At 39.6% G+C, this 18,914-nt stretch overlaps 2 protein-coding genes across 4 annotated transcripts in view; one reads left to right on the forward strand and one right to left on the reverse strand.

Annotated features, from left to right (window-relative positions):
- Positions 1 to 11,595, forward strand: part of THOC1 (THO complex 1) — a 71,526-nt gene extending 59,931 nt beyond the window's left edge. The window contains exons 18-21 of the mRNA XM_006901289.1: positions 5,919 to 6,002; positions 6,320 to 6,467; positions 10,375 to 10,450; positions 11,181 to 11,595. Coding sequence (XP_006901351.1) covers positions 5,919 to 6,002; positions 6,320 to 6,467; positions 10,375 to 10,450; positions 11,181 to 11,476 — 604 coding nt within the window. The 3' untranslated portion in view covers positions 11,477 to 11,595. The remainder of the gene's footprint in view (positions 1 to 5,918; positions 6,003 to 6,319; positions 6,468 to 10,374; positions 10,451 to 11,180) is intronic.
- Positions 11,596 to 13,428: 1,833 nt separating this feature from the next.
- USP14 (ubiquitin specific peptidase 14 (tRNA-guanine transglycosylase)) overlaps positions 13,429 to 18,914 on the reverse strand; it is a 50,816-nt gene continuing 45,330 nt past the window's right edge. Inside the window, exons 14-16 of one of the 3 annotated variants that reach the window (XM_006901290.1) lie at positions 15,871 to 15,928; positions 14,889 to 14,996; positions 13,429 to 14,355 (exon numbers count right to left, since the gene is read on the reverse strand). In XM_006901290.1, coding sequence (XP_006901352.1) covers positions 14,204 to 14,355; positions 14,889 to 14,996; positions 15,871 to 15,928 — 318 coding nt within the window. In that variant the 3' untranslated portion in view covers positions 13,429 to 14,203. The remainder of the gene's footprint in view (positions 14,356 to 14,888; positions 14,997 to 15,870; positions 15,929 to 18,914) is intronic. The other 2 variants (XM_006901291.1, XM_006901292.1) reach the window with 2 other exon arrangements.

Genomic DNA, 18,914 nt, shown 5'->3' on the forward strand with positions numbered 1-18,914 from the left:
CCTCAAACCTGTTCCTGAGATGATTCTGAAATTCAGGTGGGATGAAATTAAAGTCATATTTTGGCTCCTGTGGATTTGATTTAATTTTCCTCAGCTTCAGCTTGAACTTGCATATGAGTAGTTGGTGGTAAAGAATTGTAGATAAAGATACTTTATCAGTGCTGCCAGCGGGCACTTAAGTTTATGGAGCCACACTGGAAAAACAGTTTGGCAATATCTAAAAATTAGAGATGTGTATACCCTGGCAATTCCACTGTGACATGATACATGGATTGAAAACCATGATTTAAAATTTCTGATTGACAATGGAAAGAGGGAGGGAGGGAGGGAGGAAAATGTGCAAAAATGAATGACTGGAAATCCAAGTCCACTATAAACTTTCATTAAAATCTCAATTAAAAAAAGTAGAAAAATTTTCTGGTTGAGAATCAGTGATGGCTTGTAAAGTCAAGTTGATGCTTTCGGCAGCATTTTTGTCATGTAGTAGAAAGTACACCTTTGTGAAACTCTTTTTCATTTATATGAGAGATACACACACATACATGTGTGTGTTACTGCTGTTGTGTGTCATCAGGTTGGGATCGACCCATAGCTGACCCTCCAGCAGGTTTTCAGAGGCCGTAAACCACGTGGGAAGAGATTGTCCATCCTTCTCCCGTCTAGCAGCTAGTGGATTAGAACTACATGTCTTTGGGACTGCAGTGCAGCTCCTTATACTAGGCCACCAGAGCTAGAGGTCCCTATATGTGCCTGTTGTTATTGTTAGGTGCTCTCTGAATCAAATACTACTAAATGAGTATGAAAAAAGATCTAACCCTCTTCTGTCTGTCCTGTGCTGTCCTCACAATTCCTGACACATGAGCCCATTGCAGCAGTCACCATATCAGTTCACCTGGTTGAAGATCTTCTCCTCCCACCCTCCACCCTTCCCAGCATCATGTCCCGTCTCCAAGAAATAGCAACATGCCCAAAGTATGTGAGGCAAAGCCTCATCATTCTTGCCTCCAGAGAGCACTCTGGCTTCACCATCTGTAAGACTTACCTGTTCATTCTCTTGGCCGTCTTCTCCAACGCCACAGCTCACAGGAGTCAATTCTTTCTGTCATCCTTTTAGTCCAGCTCTCAGATGCATAGCAAAAGATCAGAAAGACTATGGCCTGAAATCAGACTCACCTAAGTCCTCAGCTGACACCATTACTATTCAGTAATTTGGAAAGATCCCTTACTGCACATTTTCCTAGTGTAGTGCATCTCCTTATTTTCTCTCTGCTGGTACTAAGGGTGTTAATTAAGGATCTAAGCAAGATGAAGCTGTTGACAGTTTCAATCTCTACCAGTCATGATCTTGGCCTATCAGTCTAGTGGTAAGAATCTTTGTTTCTCTGACATTGAGATGCAGTGCATACTGATGGCTGCATTCCTTGATCTTCTGCAGCAAGTGCTTCAGGTCTCCTCACTATCAGCAAGCAAAATTGTGTCTTCTGCATAATGCTGGTTATTAAATAGTCTCCCTTCAATCCTGATGCCACACTCCTCTCCATACAGTCCAGCTTCTCAGATAATTTGCTCAGCAAACAGATGGAATAGGTATGGAGAGAGAATACAACCTTGACACACTCCCTTCTCAATTTTAAACCATACAGTGTTTCCCTCCCTGCTCTGTTCACAATTAAGTGCCCAGGGACTCCTGTTCTTCTCAATGTCAACCACAACTTGTTATTATCCACACAAATGCCTTTGCATAGTCAATAAAGAACAAATAGACATTTTTCTAGTATTCCTTACTTTTGGTCAGCATCCATCTGACATCAGTAGTGATAGCCCTGGTGCCATGACCTCTTCTAAATCCTGTTTGAACCTCTAGAAATTCTCTGTACTGTTCTAGCCATTTTGGAATGATCTTTAGCAGTATTTTGTATGCATGTGGTATTAATGATACTGTGCAGTGAAGAAGGAATAGTAGTTGGAAAATAGATGCTTGGTGATAGAAATGAGGCTCGAAATAGAACGTTTGAATTTTGTATTTACAATTATTTATTCATTGCAAATACCTTTTTAAAATGATGCAATGACTTTACATGTAGATTTCACCTGATGGACTATATAGGAGTCAGAATGACTTAATTTGTAGAAATCATTGGAGAAGCTCATTATCAGTAGTCAAAACTAGGCCAGCGGTGGACTGTGTTCCATATCATCAATTACTCATATGCAAATTCAAATTGAGGCCGAAGAAAAGTAAGTCCACAGGAGCCAAGATACAATCTTGAACCATTTCTTTCTTAATTTCAAGATCATATTATAAATAGGTTTAAGTCATTGAACACGAATGATCAAAGACCAGAGGAGTTATAGGATGATATCAAGGATATCATCCATGAAGGAAGGAAAATGTCATTACAAAAACAGAGGAAAAAAAATTTAAATGAATATCAGATTCTAAAAATTGCACTGGAGCATCAAGGACCAAAAACGTGCCAAAGAACTGAACAGATTTCAAAGGGCAGTTTGGGAGGACAAAGCAAAATATTACAACGGTATGTGCAGAGAGCTGGAATTGGAGAATAAAAAGGAAGGTCTTGCTCAGCATTTCTCAAGCTGAGAGAACTGAAAAACATGCTATGAGTAATATATTGTATGACCCAGAAAGCATCAAAAGAAGATGGTATACACAGAATCACCATACCAGAAAGAACTGAATGACAGAAAAAAGAAGGGCGACCCAACTGAGTGGAAACTACAGAACAATATCATTGATTTCACATGCAAGCAAGATTCTACTGAAGATTATCCAAAAGTGACTGAAACAGTCCATCAGCAGAGAACTGCCAGAAGTCCAGGCTGGGTTTAGAAGGGGTCATGGTACTAGGGATATTGTAGCTGATGTTAGAGGGATCTTAGCTGAAAGCAGAGAATACCAGAAGAAAGTCTGTGTTTCATTGATTATGCAAAGGCATTTGACTGCGTGGATCATAACAAACTGTGGCTGACTCTGAGAAGAATGGGAATCCCAGAACATTTGATCGTGCTAATGCGAAATCTATACTTGGACCAAGAGGCAGTGGTCAGAGCAGGGCAACACTGCATGGTTCAAAATTGGGTAGGGTGTACACTAGGGTAGGGTGTGTCCTATCTCCATACCTTTTCAACCTGTATGCAGAGCAGATTATCCGAGAGGCTGGGCTCTATGAGGAGAAGCGTGGCATTAGGATTGGTGGAAAATCTATCAACAGTCTGCGTTATGTAGATAACACAACCCTGCTCGCTGAAACTGAGGAGGACCTCATGCACTTACTGAAGAGGGTCAAGGACTGCAGCCTTCAGTATGGACTAAGGCTCAATGTCAAGAAGACAAAGATTCTCACCACTGGACCAATTGGTAGCATCAGGATGGATGGCGAAGACATTGAGATTGTTCACAGTTTCAGTTTGCTTGGCTTCATGGTCAACACTATTGGCACCAGCTGCCAGGAAATCAAAAAACGTATTGGGATGGGAAAGTCTGCTGTTAGGGACCTCTCTAAAGTATTCAAGAGCAACGGTGTCTCTCTGGAGACTAAGGTGCGTGTGATACAGGCCATGGTTTTTGCAATCACTTGTTATGCATCAGAGAGTTGGACAATGACTAGGGATGATAGAAGGAGAATTGACGCCTTTGAGCTGTGGTGCTGGAGAAGAGTATTGAATGTACCATGGACAGCCAAGAAAAAAAACAGATTCATCCTAAAGAGGGTTAAACCAGGCTACTCCTTGGAGGCAAGGATTCTGGGGCTCCGTCTGACATACTTTGAACATGTTGTAAGGAGAGACAGGTCTTTAGAGAGGGACATCATGCTGGGTAGAGTAGAAGGACAGCGCAGGAGAGGAAGACCCTCTATGAGGTGGATTGATTCAGTGACTGGGGTAATCGGGATGGGTGTGTCAGAGGCAATGTGATTGGCACAGGATAGAGCTGGGTTTAGGGCTGTTGTACATAGGGTCGCTGAGTCGCGAACAACTCGACGGCATATAACAACCATATGAACGAGAGTCAGTGATATTGAAGGAGGAAGTGGAAGCTACATTGAAGGCATTGACAAAAAATAAGGCCCCAGGAATTAACGGGATACTAGTTAATTTGTTGCAGTTAGCACGTGCAGCCTTGTATGCATTCTCCAGTCTGTGCCAGGGAATTTGGAGGGTGCCTGTCTGGCCAACTGACTAGAAGAGGTCCATATTTTTCCCCAATCCCAAATAAGGTTTTTCACCTGAATGTAGAAACTATTGAACATCAATATCACATGCAAACAAAATATGTACATTAAGAATAGTAATTTCTTATTGGGAAAGCCAGTGTCTAGGTAATACTGACAGAGCTCTGGGGGTGTAGTCTATAAGCAGCACTGCTCACCCCAAGTCCACACCTTCCTGTCTGTTCAAACCCACCAGCAGCTCCACTGGAGAAAGATTGGCAGTCTCCTCCCGTGTGATTTACAACCTCTGAAAATCCACTGCTGGGTTAGCTGTGAGTTACTTCCAACTCCATGGCTGGGAATTGAGTGAGAAGGAACACTAGGTCATCCACCCAAGGAGAGGGTACAAGAATGCTATTATAATAGTGGAAAAGAAAACAATTTAAATATTCATCCTCATTAGCACGATAGCTTATCGCCTGTTTTTAAAATAGCAGACTTCCAAGAAGAGAAATTTTTTTAAATATGTAAAACAGTCTTATATTTTCAAGTTTAAAAGGGCCAGAGGAAACCTTGAGAATGAGAAGTACCAGGTTCTGCATTGTGGCCATCTTTGGCTGTGGGGGGAGTTCAGAGAGCATACACAGCCCACATTGTGGTGGGTTTTTATTTAGAAAAAAAAACAGGTATGGCAGTGCCTGTGATGTGAGTCCATTTATTTTCATTACATTTTTTCCAAATTCATTGAAATAATTTTCAGACAAGTTAAATGGTTCCAGAACAGGTGTGGATGGAAGTCGGATCTGATAGTGGCGTGACGTTTTGTGTGGTGAGGCACATAGAAAAGGAGGCACGGGAACCTCCTTGCCCCTGATCAGGAAAGCCTGAAAGGGAATACAGCAGTGTTGGAAGAGTGGACACATTATTCCACGACAGCATGTTTGTCTCATTTTTGTTAGAGATGCCTTTTTTGATCTGATCACTGAATTTTATTACTTTACTTGACTCTTTCAAGAAAGAAGCAGTTAAAAGCCCACCATGCCATCATGGTAGTCTAAAATATGAGTCAAAAGTTACCCTCTTGTTTTCATTGTGGTTATTAAAAACCCTGGATATGGACATGATGTGAAAGTTTCATGTGTCATGGTGCAGTTAGGTGCCATTAAACCTGATGGCCCTCTGAGCAGAAACATGTTCATATATTACAAGGTTGCCGCGACAGTCACATCCAATGACCAGTGACCTGGAGGACAAAGAACTGCCTGATAGAGGGCGACCACGGCTGTACATGCACACCCTGGCCGACAGCCACGTCCTCCTCCATTAGTCACTGAGCACTTATAACCACCAGTGCCCACCGCCAGAGCTTATTATAGTGTAAAATATGCATTTTGTAGTACTTTACTGTTTAGGGAGCATTAGTGGCCTTGTGGGAACCCAAAAGCACATGGTTCAAACTCACCAGCTGCTCCATGGGATAAAGATGGACAACTCTTCTCATGCAGTTAACTGCCTTTGAAAAATCACTGGAAGGTCTGCTGTGGGTTGGTTCCAGCTCAGTGGTGCACAACAATGCTGTATAATATCAGACTTAGGGTGAGCTACTTCCAAAAAAAATCCGAGTTACTAAGTAATCTGATAAAGCTAAAATATGGGTAACATGCAATCTCTTATTGCCATCCTTGTATGTGTACTTATTATGAAGAATGTATGTGGTGACCATCTCTTTTTAACATGCAATCCCAGGGAATACATGCCAACTCTGGAGGAGTTCTTTGAAGAGGCCATTGAACAGGCAGATCCTGAAAACATGGTTGAAAGTGAATATAAGTAAGTAAGATTTCTCATGGTCCAGTGTTACTGAGGAATGGAGTGTGCGTACACACACATACACACACTTGCTTTGTCTCCTCTACAGTTTAAGTAAAATCTATGTCATATTTTTAGATGAGTTCACAGAGTATGAGCTTACTTCTCTGTATTGTGTTATTGTCTATATAAGTTTGTTGAGTTTGTTTATACTATGTCTAGAGAAGTTTTTTAGAAACAATAAAAATTTAAAGAAACAACCTCCAGCTACTTACCTTGGGAGTACTGAATTTCAAATGTAGAACTGCATTAACCTGAAAGAATAATCTTTCTTTCAGGGTTGTGAACAATTCAAATTATGGTTGGCGAGCCCTGAGACTCTTAGCCCGGAGAAGCCCTCACTTCTTCCAGCCAACCAACCAGCAGTTTAGAAGTTTGCCAGAGTATCTTGAAAACATGGTAATAAAGCTTGCCAAGGAATTACCAGTAAGTACTATAAAACAGTTGGGTTTTTTAAAATTTCTTTATGGTGAGGTTTTTAGTTTGTTTTTTTTTTTTTAAAATCAACAGTATTTGAGCGGAGTGATCCACAGACATCCATGTTTTAGAATGAAGTAAGAATACAATGAAAATGTGAGAATACACATTTACAGGGAGTTTGTGAATTTAATAAAAAAGTAACATTAACTATTTTATACACAGCATGAAATTTAACTCAGGTGCACAATACTTTGGATAAACTATGACCTATCAATAGACTCAGATGGGAATTTTCCCTGCTTGCAGTATGTTGCATTGTCATTTAAAGACAGGGACATTTGGTCTGTCTTTCTATGGGGTGTTCTCCATGGAAAGGTAATAGAAGTAGTACTAATTGTACTGAACAATGTCATTCCTCAAAGTTAAGGACTGCTGCTCACCCAGTCTTCACGAGGCAGTTCTTACTTAAATATTTATTTAAAGACTGTCCTAACCCTGCCTTCCTAGATTGGGAGCAGGAGGGCTCTTTCCAGCTCTCCACCCAGGATATCCTGAACATCCCAGCCACTCTTATCACCATCACTCATCTGTCAGTTTACTGTGCTGTGTAATAAAGTTTCCTGCATGGTGCTGGAAGCTGCTGCACCGATCTTTCTCATGGCAGCAAGATCCCCTGTGGTGAACATGTTTTCAGCAGAGCTTCCAGGCTAAGACAGAGGCAGTACTAGCCATCCATTTGTGAAGTAACAGGCCCTTGAAACCTTATCAATAGCACAGAAACACTATCCAGTGTAAAACTCTGTGATAAGCCCCTCAGAATATGCCTCCTTAAAAGTAAAATCTGCCCTTTTTTTTTTTAAAATCTGCTTTAATGATACAGATGCAGTAAAGCTTTCAGGCAATAAAAGACCTTTATTTGCTGATGTGGCAAGACTCAAAATGAGAAACAAATGCAAGCATCATTAATAATTTGAGCATAAATTTACAAGTATGAATCTTGGGAAATGGAAAGTTGACTGGCTGAGATGGACTGGTATTGGCCATTTTGAATCAGACAGTCATCTGCTGTATTAGGAATGACAAGTCAAGGAGGAATGGTGTCACATTAAACATTAAAATTTTAAGATCTTGAAATACAATGCTGCTAGTCATAGATTTGCACGTAGTTACACAAGGAAGACCTGGTAATATTATAACCAGAGATGAAGAAATGAAGATTTCCTCTGACCGCTGCAGTCTAAAATTGACCAGTCATGCAGTCAAGACACATTATTATTATTAACTGGAATGCAGAAGTTGGAAATACAGGTGGTATTGGTAATTAAGGGTGCTCTGGTGGCTTGGTGGATAGCGAGTTGCACTTGAAATGGTTAAATTCAAAGGCAGTCGGTTTAAGTCCACCAGAGAAAGATGGGCAGTCGCCTCCAGTACAGTTTACAGCCTCTGAAAACCTACTAGAGGGTCAGCTAAGAGTCAGTTCCAACTCGATGGCACATAACAGTTGAAAAATAGGCCTCGTTGACAGAAATGAGGCCTGAGAATACATGATAAAATTTTGTACGGTCAGTGGTTCATTTCAAATACTTCAAAAACATAAACAGGGATTATACAGATGGACTTGGCCTGGGGGATTACACAGGATTGAAAATGACTACCTCTGGGGAACAAGATGGCGGAGACGCTCGGCATCACATCGAAACAAGGCCAGAGGTTGAGTGGAACAGACTAGTAAGTACTCATGTGCACATTCAAAATTGAAGGTGAAGAAAATTAAAACAAGTCCAGAAAGTAAAGTATGACCTTGAGTTTATCCTACCTGAATTTAAAAACCATCTATCTCAGGAACACATTTGATACACTGAACACTAACAAAGACCAGCAAAGTTGTGGAACGAGATCAAGGGTATGATGAAGACAACAAACATAAGACTCTAAAGGGCAGCTCAAGAATATTATAACAAAATGTACAGAGAGTTCAAGTTAGAAACACAGAATGGAAGAACAAGGTCAGCATTGAGAGAACTGAAGAGCAGATTCAAGCCTTAAGTTGCAATACTCAAGGATTCTGTGGGCAAAATACTGAACTAGACAGCATCAAAAGAAGATGGAATGAATTCACAGTCACCATACCACAAACAACTGGTCTACACTAAACTATTTCAAATAGCAGCACATGATCAAGAACTTCTTCATGGTAATGAAGAAGTTCAAGCTACACTGAAGACATTGGGGGAAAAAATAAGTCCCTGAGAATTGATGAGTACCATGTTTCAACAAACAGGCTGCCCTGGATGTGCTCACCAATCTATGCCAAGAAATGTGGAAGATCTGGCCAGCTGACTAGAAGAGATCCACATTTGTGCCCAATCCAGAAAAAGCAATTAACAGAATGCAGAAATTATTTAATAATACATTCAAGGGTGTTTTTTGTTGTTTTGTTTTTTTTAAATAAACTAAAGCAGTATATTGACAGGGAACTGTAAGACTCAAGCTAGATTTTGCAAAGGGCTCTCATTCATGATGTGAAATGCATACTGAATGCAGAGAGTACTAGAAAGATGTTTACTTGGCTAAGCAGTCAGTCATCTGTGTGGATTACATTAAGTTACGACTAACACTCAAGAGAAAGAGAATTCTAGAGAACTTATTCATGCTCATTAGAAGCCTGTGCATAGGCCCAAAAGTAGTCATTCAATAGGACAAAATACCAAATGGTTAAAATCAGGAAAGACGTGCACTGGAGTTGTCTTTTCTCCCTATCTCTCAGTGCTGAGCAAGTAATTAAGAGAGTTGGAACTTGCACTACAATCCCAAAGGTGCTTAGTTCAAATCCAGCAGACGCTTCGCTGGAGGAAGGGCAAACTCCTCCTGTGCCAGTCAGATCTAATTCGATGGTACACCAAATTAAAAATAAATATAAATTTTAAAAAAAGTTGGGGCTGGGGTAGCTCTGCTGGCCTAGTGGCAAGAAGCTGTGCTGCAATCCCAAAGGCAGGTAGTTCGAATCCACCATATATTCTGCTGGAGGAGTGGCAATCTCCTCCTGTGCCAGTTGGATCCTATTTGACAGCACAGAGTATAAGTAAAATTTTTTTAAAATGTTGGGGCTAACTAAAGAAAACTGATGTCAGGATTGGAGGAAAATTCAACAACTTCCATTATACAGATTACAAACCCTCACTTGGGTAAAGTGAAATAGACTTGAAACACTTACTAACTGAAAATCAGAGCCTATATACCGCAACATAAAAAAACCCAACAAAACTTAAAAAGTTCTCACAGCTGGACCAGGAAGTAACATCATGATGGCATAGGCATTGTCAATGACTTTTACTTTAATTCAGTGTCAACTCCTATGATAGCAGCAGTCTATAAATCTAAAGAGGTGTTACTTGGGCAAATTTGTTGTCAAGAGCGTTCTTTACAATGCTATAGAGTAAGAATGTCCATTTATAGATTAGTGTGTCTTGATCAAAGCCATGGTGTCCGTGGTTTCATATGCCTAAGAATGAATTCCTCTGCCAGTGAATAAGCAGGCAAAAGAGCTGATGCTGGTGCAGGGTAAATATATCAGGGACTCCCCAAAGAACAAGTCTGTTGGAGAAGGTGCAACCACAGTGCTTCTGAAGACATGGACAGTGAAATTTTGTCACATGTACTTTAGGTACGTTGTCAGGAGCTGCCAGTCTTTGGAAAGGCCAGCAAAAGGAAGACCCTTAATGAGGCAAGTTAGTACATTAATTCCAACAGTGGCGTTGAATATGGCAGAGATTGTGATAATGGCATATAAGGATAAGGCAAGGTTTCGGTCTTTCACAGGGTCACTTTGAGTCATCCTTTACTGATGGTAGTCATCTTAACATAGCTAAACAAAAATACTTATTTTAGAAATTGGCATTCTTTCTCATTTCAGCCTCCCTCTGAAGAAATAAAAACAGGTGAAGATGAAGATGAAGAAGATAATGATGCTTTACTGAAGGAAAATGAAAGTAAGAATTTAATATTCTTGTCTAATTTTATGAAATTGGAACTTGGAGAAACTACTTCTCAGCTTAATTTACTATGCTTCTGCCTTAAGTATTAAAATTCTCAATACTAACTTGAATTACATTTTATGTAGAATTTATAGAGAATTATGGCATTTAAAGGGGACATGCACTTCAAAGTGACCAGCGTCATTAGGTGTAGAGGTACCATGGTTTCAGGGGAAAATGTCTTATATAAATGTTCGGTTTTATTATCTCCTACTGATCATGTATTGTGGTGATAAAATTTCACTGCAAACCCAAAGGCCTTGTTTCTAGCCACACAAAGCCACATGTACAGCTTCGGAAACCCATCGACGGTAAATGCATTGAGTTTTGACTTGATGGCATTGAGAAAGCTCATGATTCAACCCATAGTGAATGTAAATAAAGTGTCTTACATTAAAAGTAAAGCTTATTAAAGGTGATCAGGAACCCTAGTGGCATGCCTGTTAAGCACATGGCTCTCAACTGAAAGGTCTAAAGCAGCAGCTACTCCCCGGGAGCCATGGTAGTCTGTCCCCATAGGCAGTTCTTGTGTAAGGGCAATTCTCGTGTGCAGCGCAGGGCTGGTGTGAACTGGAGGCAGCAGTGGGCTCCTGGAAAGGGGACTAATCTCTGAGGGCTGCATTGTGCCAGTTTTGTTGTCTACTTTGAGATGCATGTTTGATAATTTACACTCACTATTCTACAGGTCCTGATGTTCGGCGAGATAAACCCGTAACTGGGGAGCAGATAGAAGTATTTGCCAACAAGTTGGGTGAACAGTGGAAAGTTCTGGCTCCCTACTTGGAAATGAAAGACTCTGAAATACAGCAGATTGAGGGTGACAGTGAAGACATGAAGCTGAGAGCTAAGCAGCTCCTAGTTGCCTGGCAAGATCAAGAGGGAATCCACGCAACACCAGAGAATCTCATTAGTGCATTAAATAAGTCTGGATTAAGTGACCTTGCAGAAAGTCTAACTAATGACAATGAGACAAATAGTTAGCTTATTTCTTTTTCTTTTCTTTTTTTTTTTTTTATTAAAACTGTGATAAGATTTTGTTACCAAGCAGCATTTGATAAGAGGTCCACTGGTTTTGGTAGACAATAAACATTTTTATAACAGTTGTACAGTTGGCTGGTACTCCAAGAACAGAACAATATTGGCTTTTGATAACTGACCAAGGATTCAGGAGGCAGGGTTGGGAAAATGGTCGAAATTCGTGACTACAAAGTCACAGAATACATTTTTGTTTCGTAAATTAATCTCAATAAGCAATATTTGGAAGACTGTTAATATACTAACTACTGTGTGCTGTTAAGTTATAAAGTTTAATTCATTATTCTGAAATCAATAAGACTTTCTGAAATTATGACTATTCTTATTTATACTTTAGAGGATCAACAAACTGATCCTCTTAAACCTGTTGCTATTGTTTTACTGGCATTTGTATTCTCTGTGGCCACTTGACACTGAAATGGCAGAGTTGAAGTGCAAGAAATAATATGGCCTACAAAACCTAAAACATTTACTGTGTGGCTTTCTAGGTTTATCAGCCTTAGAAAATTATTTAAACTCTTAAATCTTTAAAATAAGGGTGCTCACCTCAAAGACTACTGTGAAGTTTGCATAAGATAGGTGAAAGCACCCCATGAATTACAAAGTAATTTATAGTAATGGCAAAAGATGGTCCACTGCATTTTCCCGTTTCCAAATCAGGTCATCCTGCCTTGTTTCCAATCCAGAAGGCGGCCTACTGAGTACATATTAAACACTAAAAGCTCCTGCTCGGACTGGCTCAGCAGTGACGGCATAGCCCTGACACCAAAGGCTCAGTGTGAGCGGCATAGGAGATAAGGCACATTCAGCAGATTTCTAACCTGCTCTTCATTCTCCAAGACCATCCATGCAAGGCCAAATTCTGGAATAGCATTACTGTTTGACAATAACACTCATTTAAGTCTCTTAATTTCTACTTAAAATATGGCTTTGGGATAATGCTTTTGGGATCAAATAAAGTCACTTTTCATAAAGACAATTTCTAAATTGTTACATGCACACAAGATTTTTAGACTTTGCTCTAAGTCTGCCTCATCTAGTATCTACAGCATACTACAGATCCAAAAACTTGAATTCTAATTAAGTTCATGCCCTCAAAATTGTTCACATGAAGTGAGAACATGAACTTTAAAAAAAAACAAACCAACAAACCTTAAAAGCATCATAAACTATTAAAGAATCATTACCATTCTGGCAATCTCATCTTCTGCAATCAAATCTTCATCCCCTCCCCACAGTGAGGAGTATCGATAGACAATAGTTAAGGTTTAAGTGATGAAGCTATTCACAATTAGTTTCCTGAAATGCTTATTTTATCATCTACTGTTCTCAGGCTGTATCATGTTAACTTTGACAGGAAAATAGCTTTTATTCATTAGAAGTCAAATAGTTAATCAGTGGTATGCCCTCTATAGAGCATAACATAAAAAGAATAAGGGACTTCATAATTCCTGTAATTTTGCTTTCACACTAAAAATTGCAGGCAGTATGATGCTGTTCTCTAGCAATCGACCAAGCTCTTGGGTCAGAATGTATTCAAATGGAAGAACTGTACTGTATGGCCATATCTGGTTCTTCTGGTTATTTCCTATTTGAATTTAAAATCACTGCTTCAAGATTCAAAGTTAGAATGGAATTAGTGTTTGGGGATTAACAAGAAAAGTAAAAAAAAGCTGAGCCAAAGAGGGAATATAATGAGGGATATTAACAGTGCATTCAAAATCCAGAAATCGCCATTACTCTTACAAATCAGTACATCTTTTGGAATGGAATATAGTACAGTCAGGAAAAGATGGCAAAAGTCCCCATGAACAATTCACTGTAGAGTAAAACAAACCATCTGTGGAGAGGTGACAGTGTCAAACATGTCCGAATCTCTTTCAAGATTAGCGCTCAACACAAAACACTCTGAGGTCAAAAGCTGTTACTCCCCTCCTTCCTCCTTTTTTTATTAAAGATCCTCATTTTCTAAAAATATGCAAACAGAACCAACATTTTTTATGACTGACTGCTAGAAAACCACTGCAAAGTTAAATGTGCAAACCACAGTACATCAGAGACACAATAAATGTTTAAACAGATGTACTATTATTGATCACAATTTATTTTAAAGTCTTGAAAAGCCAGCAACAAAACAGACTCAAGTCAGCCAGTTGGGCTGGACAACACGTGATTGTGCCCATGTTTCTTTGGGGAGTGGACAGCACTGAGGTACACAACAGGAGTTAACACTTCTTTCCACCTTCCGGGCAAAATTGTTAGATAAGGCAAAGGATGGGATGCTACCGAATGGTGATCTGAACCATGCAAAAAAACAACAGTTGTGTGATAAACATCTGATAGCTGAGTCCTGGGCTGTGAAAGGCAGGGAGAAAAATTATCACAGAAGGAAATAGTTGAAAGGCATTTCACCTTGGACTTTAAAAATTATGCAAGAAATAAGCTTTTATAAAACATCTTCCTGCCACATTACAGAGGGCAGCACAGTCCAAAGATATTTTCTCTGTCATAATTTTTTTACATTGATAGAGTGGTTTGTAGGCTTCCTCCTACTCTTTTGTTCCACATGAGAAGAAACACATAAAACCACCTAATTATCTTCTTCTAAAGCTCTGGATTGTAGAAATGATCAACGAGTAACATTTCACACCTAAGCATAAATAGCTAAAATGTTTACTGTTCACTTTCCTCTTCCATTATTTCAACTCTGCGAGGCCCATAAAGCAGAACGTAAGCTATGTGCCAATCTCCACCGCCAGAAAGCCGCAGGATATCTTCTGGTGTGACAACGCTGACTTTATCATCATCAAACTTAATCCATTCATCTAAACAGCAAAAACAGGACAGGATTTGGTCAGAAACACTGCAAAAGTTGCTGAGGAATTTTACACAAAGTAGTGGTTTATCTGCTCTACCAAGAGTTCTTAGGTCCAAAGATAATCATTTCAGGTCTCTATGAAGTTAAAAAACATTTTCCATATATATTTGTGGTCTCTGGAATATACTTTGCATAACTCTGTGAACTGCGTGCAAAAGGAAAGAGGAGAATCTAACTACTTCTGTTACACTGGACAATAGCAAAGAGTTCTAAAAAAGGAAAACAAATTCCATTTCTTGCTTTTTGGAAAATAATTTTTAAAAGTTCTTATATTACTGTCATTTTAAATACTGAAAAGTACGGTCAGTTTAATTCCTCATATAGTAAATATTAAGAGTAAATTCTTACAAACGAGATCTTCAATAAGTAAGACTATAAAGGGATCCTGAGAAATGTTATTAAAACTACCATACTATACAATTTTTAAAAACCCAACAAAACTTTTATAAATTGTTTGGGGGTGGGAGGAGGCACCTTTACCTTGTTTCCTTTTTACCCATGACACATAATGGCCTGATGAACTAGATCTTCCCTGATGGGTCAGGACTGCTTGTAAGTCATAATAGCCACAGTTATTGGAGCCAATATCTAAAGACAACCAGAAATCTATTAATAATTTAAAGCATAGAGACATGTGCTTTCCCAACCTAGAACTACTGTAATTCAGCCTAGGAAATACTGGTTCTATTATTAGAATTCAGTTAAAAGCTACTGTCCAACCAAAGGTAAAGCTTAATTTGCAAAGATTCAGGTAATAAGCGCTCACTTATACTAACTACAAACAGTGAGTTTTTATACAAGCATACATACATCCTGTGATTGCAAATCAGTGATGGGCATTTTCTACCCACTGAAGGTCTGTAATGACCCTAGTCAGTCAACTCAGTTCCATTTCTCCAACTGCTTGTGAGCATGGCATCTGTCATCTCAGTGCCACATATTTATAAATAATTTTCACAATATTTCAGATGTTTTCATAATGCTATTTTGAACTTAACAGACCCGATAACTTTTACACACCCTAGAAATAGATAAATCTGTACAACTCGCTTTACTGTGCTTTTTATTTTAGTGGTCTGGAATTGAAATCTCTGAAACATACCAATATGTGAGCTACATTGTTGATAGGTGCATGACTCACAGCAACCCTCTGAACAACAGCTCTAAACCCTGTCTTGTCCTACACTATCCTCATCATCTGACTACACCGACATCACTGCTACAGCACTGTGTCAAGCCATCTGGATAAGGGTCTTCCTCTCTTGCTGACCCTTCCACCCTTCCAAGCATGATGTCCCTCCCCAAGAAACAGCCTCTCCTAGCATCATGTCCAAAGTCTATGAGATGAAGCTTCATCATATTCCAATAAACTTAGTTTTTGGGGCAAGTATGGTAAATGTGTGTGGCAAGACAGTCATTTTACTGTTAAGAAGAAAACAAACCAAATGAGAATTTCACTTACCATCAGCAAAAGAGAAGGGTTCATACTTCACTTCCTTCTCAGGACTACTTTTGTCACTCTGAAGGGGGATGGGGGAAAGACCATTTTAAATCACAATAATGGAAATAAAATTTCAATTTTCATTGATATTTACTGTATATAGTACAACTGTGCTAAGGAAAAACAAAGATGTTATAGCTCTTAAGTTATTAAAATGATATAACTACAATTCATATTATAAAACTCTTATCTGCTAAATCTCACTAGATACAAATGATCAACCATACCACAAAAGCTAGAACGTCCTTATGAACAAATTAAAATACTTGTGAATAATTAACAATAGAGCAAAAGGGGGAAATCTAGCTCTATTCTTTTATTAATGTACTATGAAGCTACCTACATAAATGGAGAGAATGATGACTCAAAATCAAGACAAGTAAAACTGATAGAATTTCTACTAAATAGACAAGATTTCACAAGGAATGAACTACAATTCTACATAATCTCTTTAAATATCTGAAAAGGTAAAAAACTATCAGTGCTAGTAAACAAGGTCAAAGTGGTTGTGGTGGTGGTGGTGGTGATTGCCGTCGAGTCGAGCATGACTCATAGCAACTCTATGAACAAAAGACCTAATGCCTTTCCATAACTATCGTCATTTCTCCTTCCTAGAGTTTCCAGAGGCATGTGGTTTAGAAAGTGAATGACACTGCTTCCAAACCTGTTTTTCAACTCGGAGGTTCCACCAAACACTGGCATTCTGGTATTTGATACTCCAATGGCACAAGGTCCAGAAACCTAGCAAGCCCAGGTTACTTCATACTGCACACTGACAAAAGAGTGATGTGCAAAGTGGAAGACTGTTCCTCTAGATAAAACAGCACTAGTTTCATTTAGCAGTGTCATCAAATCGAATATGACTGAGAGTAAGCTTTGCATAAAAGACTTGAACTTTGTTCTATAACATTTCTGTACATTTAGAGAGTTTGTACAGTTTCCAGAAGCATCTAGTTTAGGAAGTGGATGCACTCCTGCTTCCCAGCATAAATCAATCTGGAAGCTCATCCAAACACTGTACATAATGGATAACTATTACGGTATTTGACAAGACTATGGAACAGTGGGCAGCATCACAGCGAAACCAAGTTGTTCAGTTCAGCAAACAGACAAGAGGTCGCTTTGTCATTTAAGGAATATTCATTCGAAAATTAATAAATTTGGCATGAGGGCCACAGGCCCAAGCGATTTTAAAGCCAAGGACACCCGTTGTTGGAGAGAAAGAGCAGTAATACACATCAAACACAACCCCAAAAAACTTCCCTTACGTGACCAACACAACTGTCATCAAGATGCTAGCTAGCTAGCAGCCAAACTCAGAGTGGAGGCTCCGGGCCCTGGCCTGCAGTCCCATCCCCTCACACTAAGGGGATTTAAAAGCCACACATTTGAGCAGACCTCTACTCTTAGCCACAGGCTCAAGGACACCTGCTTTTTGTGGGGGGAAAGAGTAGTAATACACATCAAATACAACCTCCAAAAACTTCCCTTACATGACCAATGCGATTGTCATCAGGATGCTAGCTAGCAGCTAAACTCCCAAAGTGGAGGTTCCAGGCCCGGAGGTCAAAGTGGTACAGGAAACAACAACCAAAGACAATATGGCATCCTAGTGACATGCTCTGCCCAAAAGCACAACAGAGATTAAAAAGAATGAAATACACACCAATGATGACCCTACAGCTCATCATCAAATGCCAAGGGACGCAGAGCAAAGGCAATGGCCGTGATAGGAAATGGTGCTCCACACGGCCCCAGCTGTTCAGTGATGCACGCGGCAGCACAGATCAGCAGGGAGGAGCCAATGTCACAGAATCCCCCACTGGGACAGAGAGACCATGTGGACAGATATGGAGTGATACAGGCAGCAGAGTGGGGACAAGTACAGTAAAGCAGGGAAAAATATAAAAGTGTGGCATCACCTGATGGAAGGTTTAAGTGAGAAAAGGGGAAAAGAAGAACTCTTATCCAGGACAGTCTAATCCTCAGCTCTGACGAACCAGGCTGAGGCAGGGCCTGTAGGGGCAGCTTACTTTGGGGATTTCAGACTCCCACTTTGAATGAACATGGGTAGGAAGCAGTTAATTCTCTACACAGCCTGATGAACAATCAAAAGGTATTTTTTACTGCTTTTCGAAACACATTTTCCTGGTGACCAAGGAAAAATATTCCAGTCTCCATGCCCCAGGTACCCCACCTGGTTTCCCAGGGTGCTTCCCCACCAAGCCACCCTGCCCACGCGCCACCCTGCTCTCCATCTTATCAAAGCAGCAACACAGCAGGACCACAAGGCATCCATAGTGGACAATAAGCAAAGTTGGTGTACTGTTAGAAAACAATCAATGTATTCCACAACATAAAGGAAAAGAACCACACAATCTTATCAATCAATACAGAAAAGGCATTTAATAAAAACCACCATCCATTTCTGATAAAAATCTCAACAAAATTAGAAGGGAAATTTCTCAATATAATTAAAGACATATATGCAAAAAACCCAGCTAACATCATTCTCTGTAGAGAGATACTGAAGGATTTCGTTTACTTAACAGAAATCAGACAAGAATGTGCTCTACCATCACTCTTACTCAGTTCTACAAAGTCCCAGCGAGAGCAGTGAGACAAGAAAGCCTCGAAAATGGTGGAGAATAAGCAAACTATCCCTATTTGAAGATGCCAGGATTCTATACATAGAAATTCAGCAAAAAGGGAAAACGAAAACCTCACCAGACTATGAAAATAGCAGAGTACAAAACCAGCATACAAATATCAGCTGGACTCCTCTACAACAATGAGAATAATGCCAATTACAATAGGTATCACAAAGAACTTTTGCATTCCAGTCACGCATTATTATCAATGCATCTTGATTGCATGTTCAATCTATCTCCTACTGTAAAAGTTGGTAGAAATCATCTGTTTCTTCTTCTTTGGCTCTGGTTGTTGGTGCATATATCTGAATGATAGTGGTATTTACTGGGCTTCCTTGTAAGCGTATGGATATA

The sequence above is a fragment of the Elephantulus edwardii genome, unplaced genomic scaffold (assembly GCF_000299155.1).
Source record: "Elephantulus edwardii isolate Elephantulus edwardi_28Jun2011 unplaced genomic scaffold, EleEdw1.0 scaffold00316, whole genome shotgun sequence".
Lineage (NCBI taxonomy): Eukaryota > Metazoa > Chordata > Mammalia > Macroscelidea > Macroscelididae > Elephantulus > Elephantulus edwardii.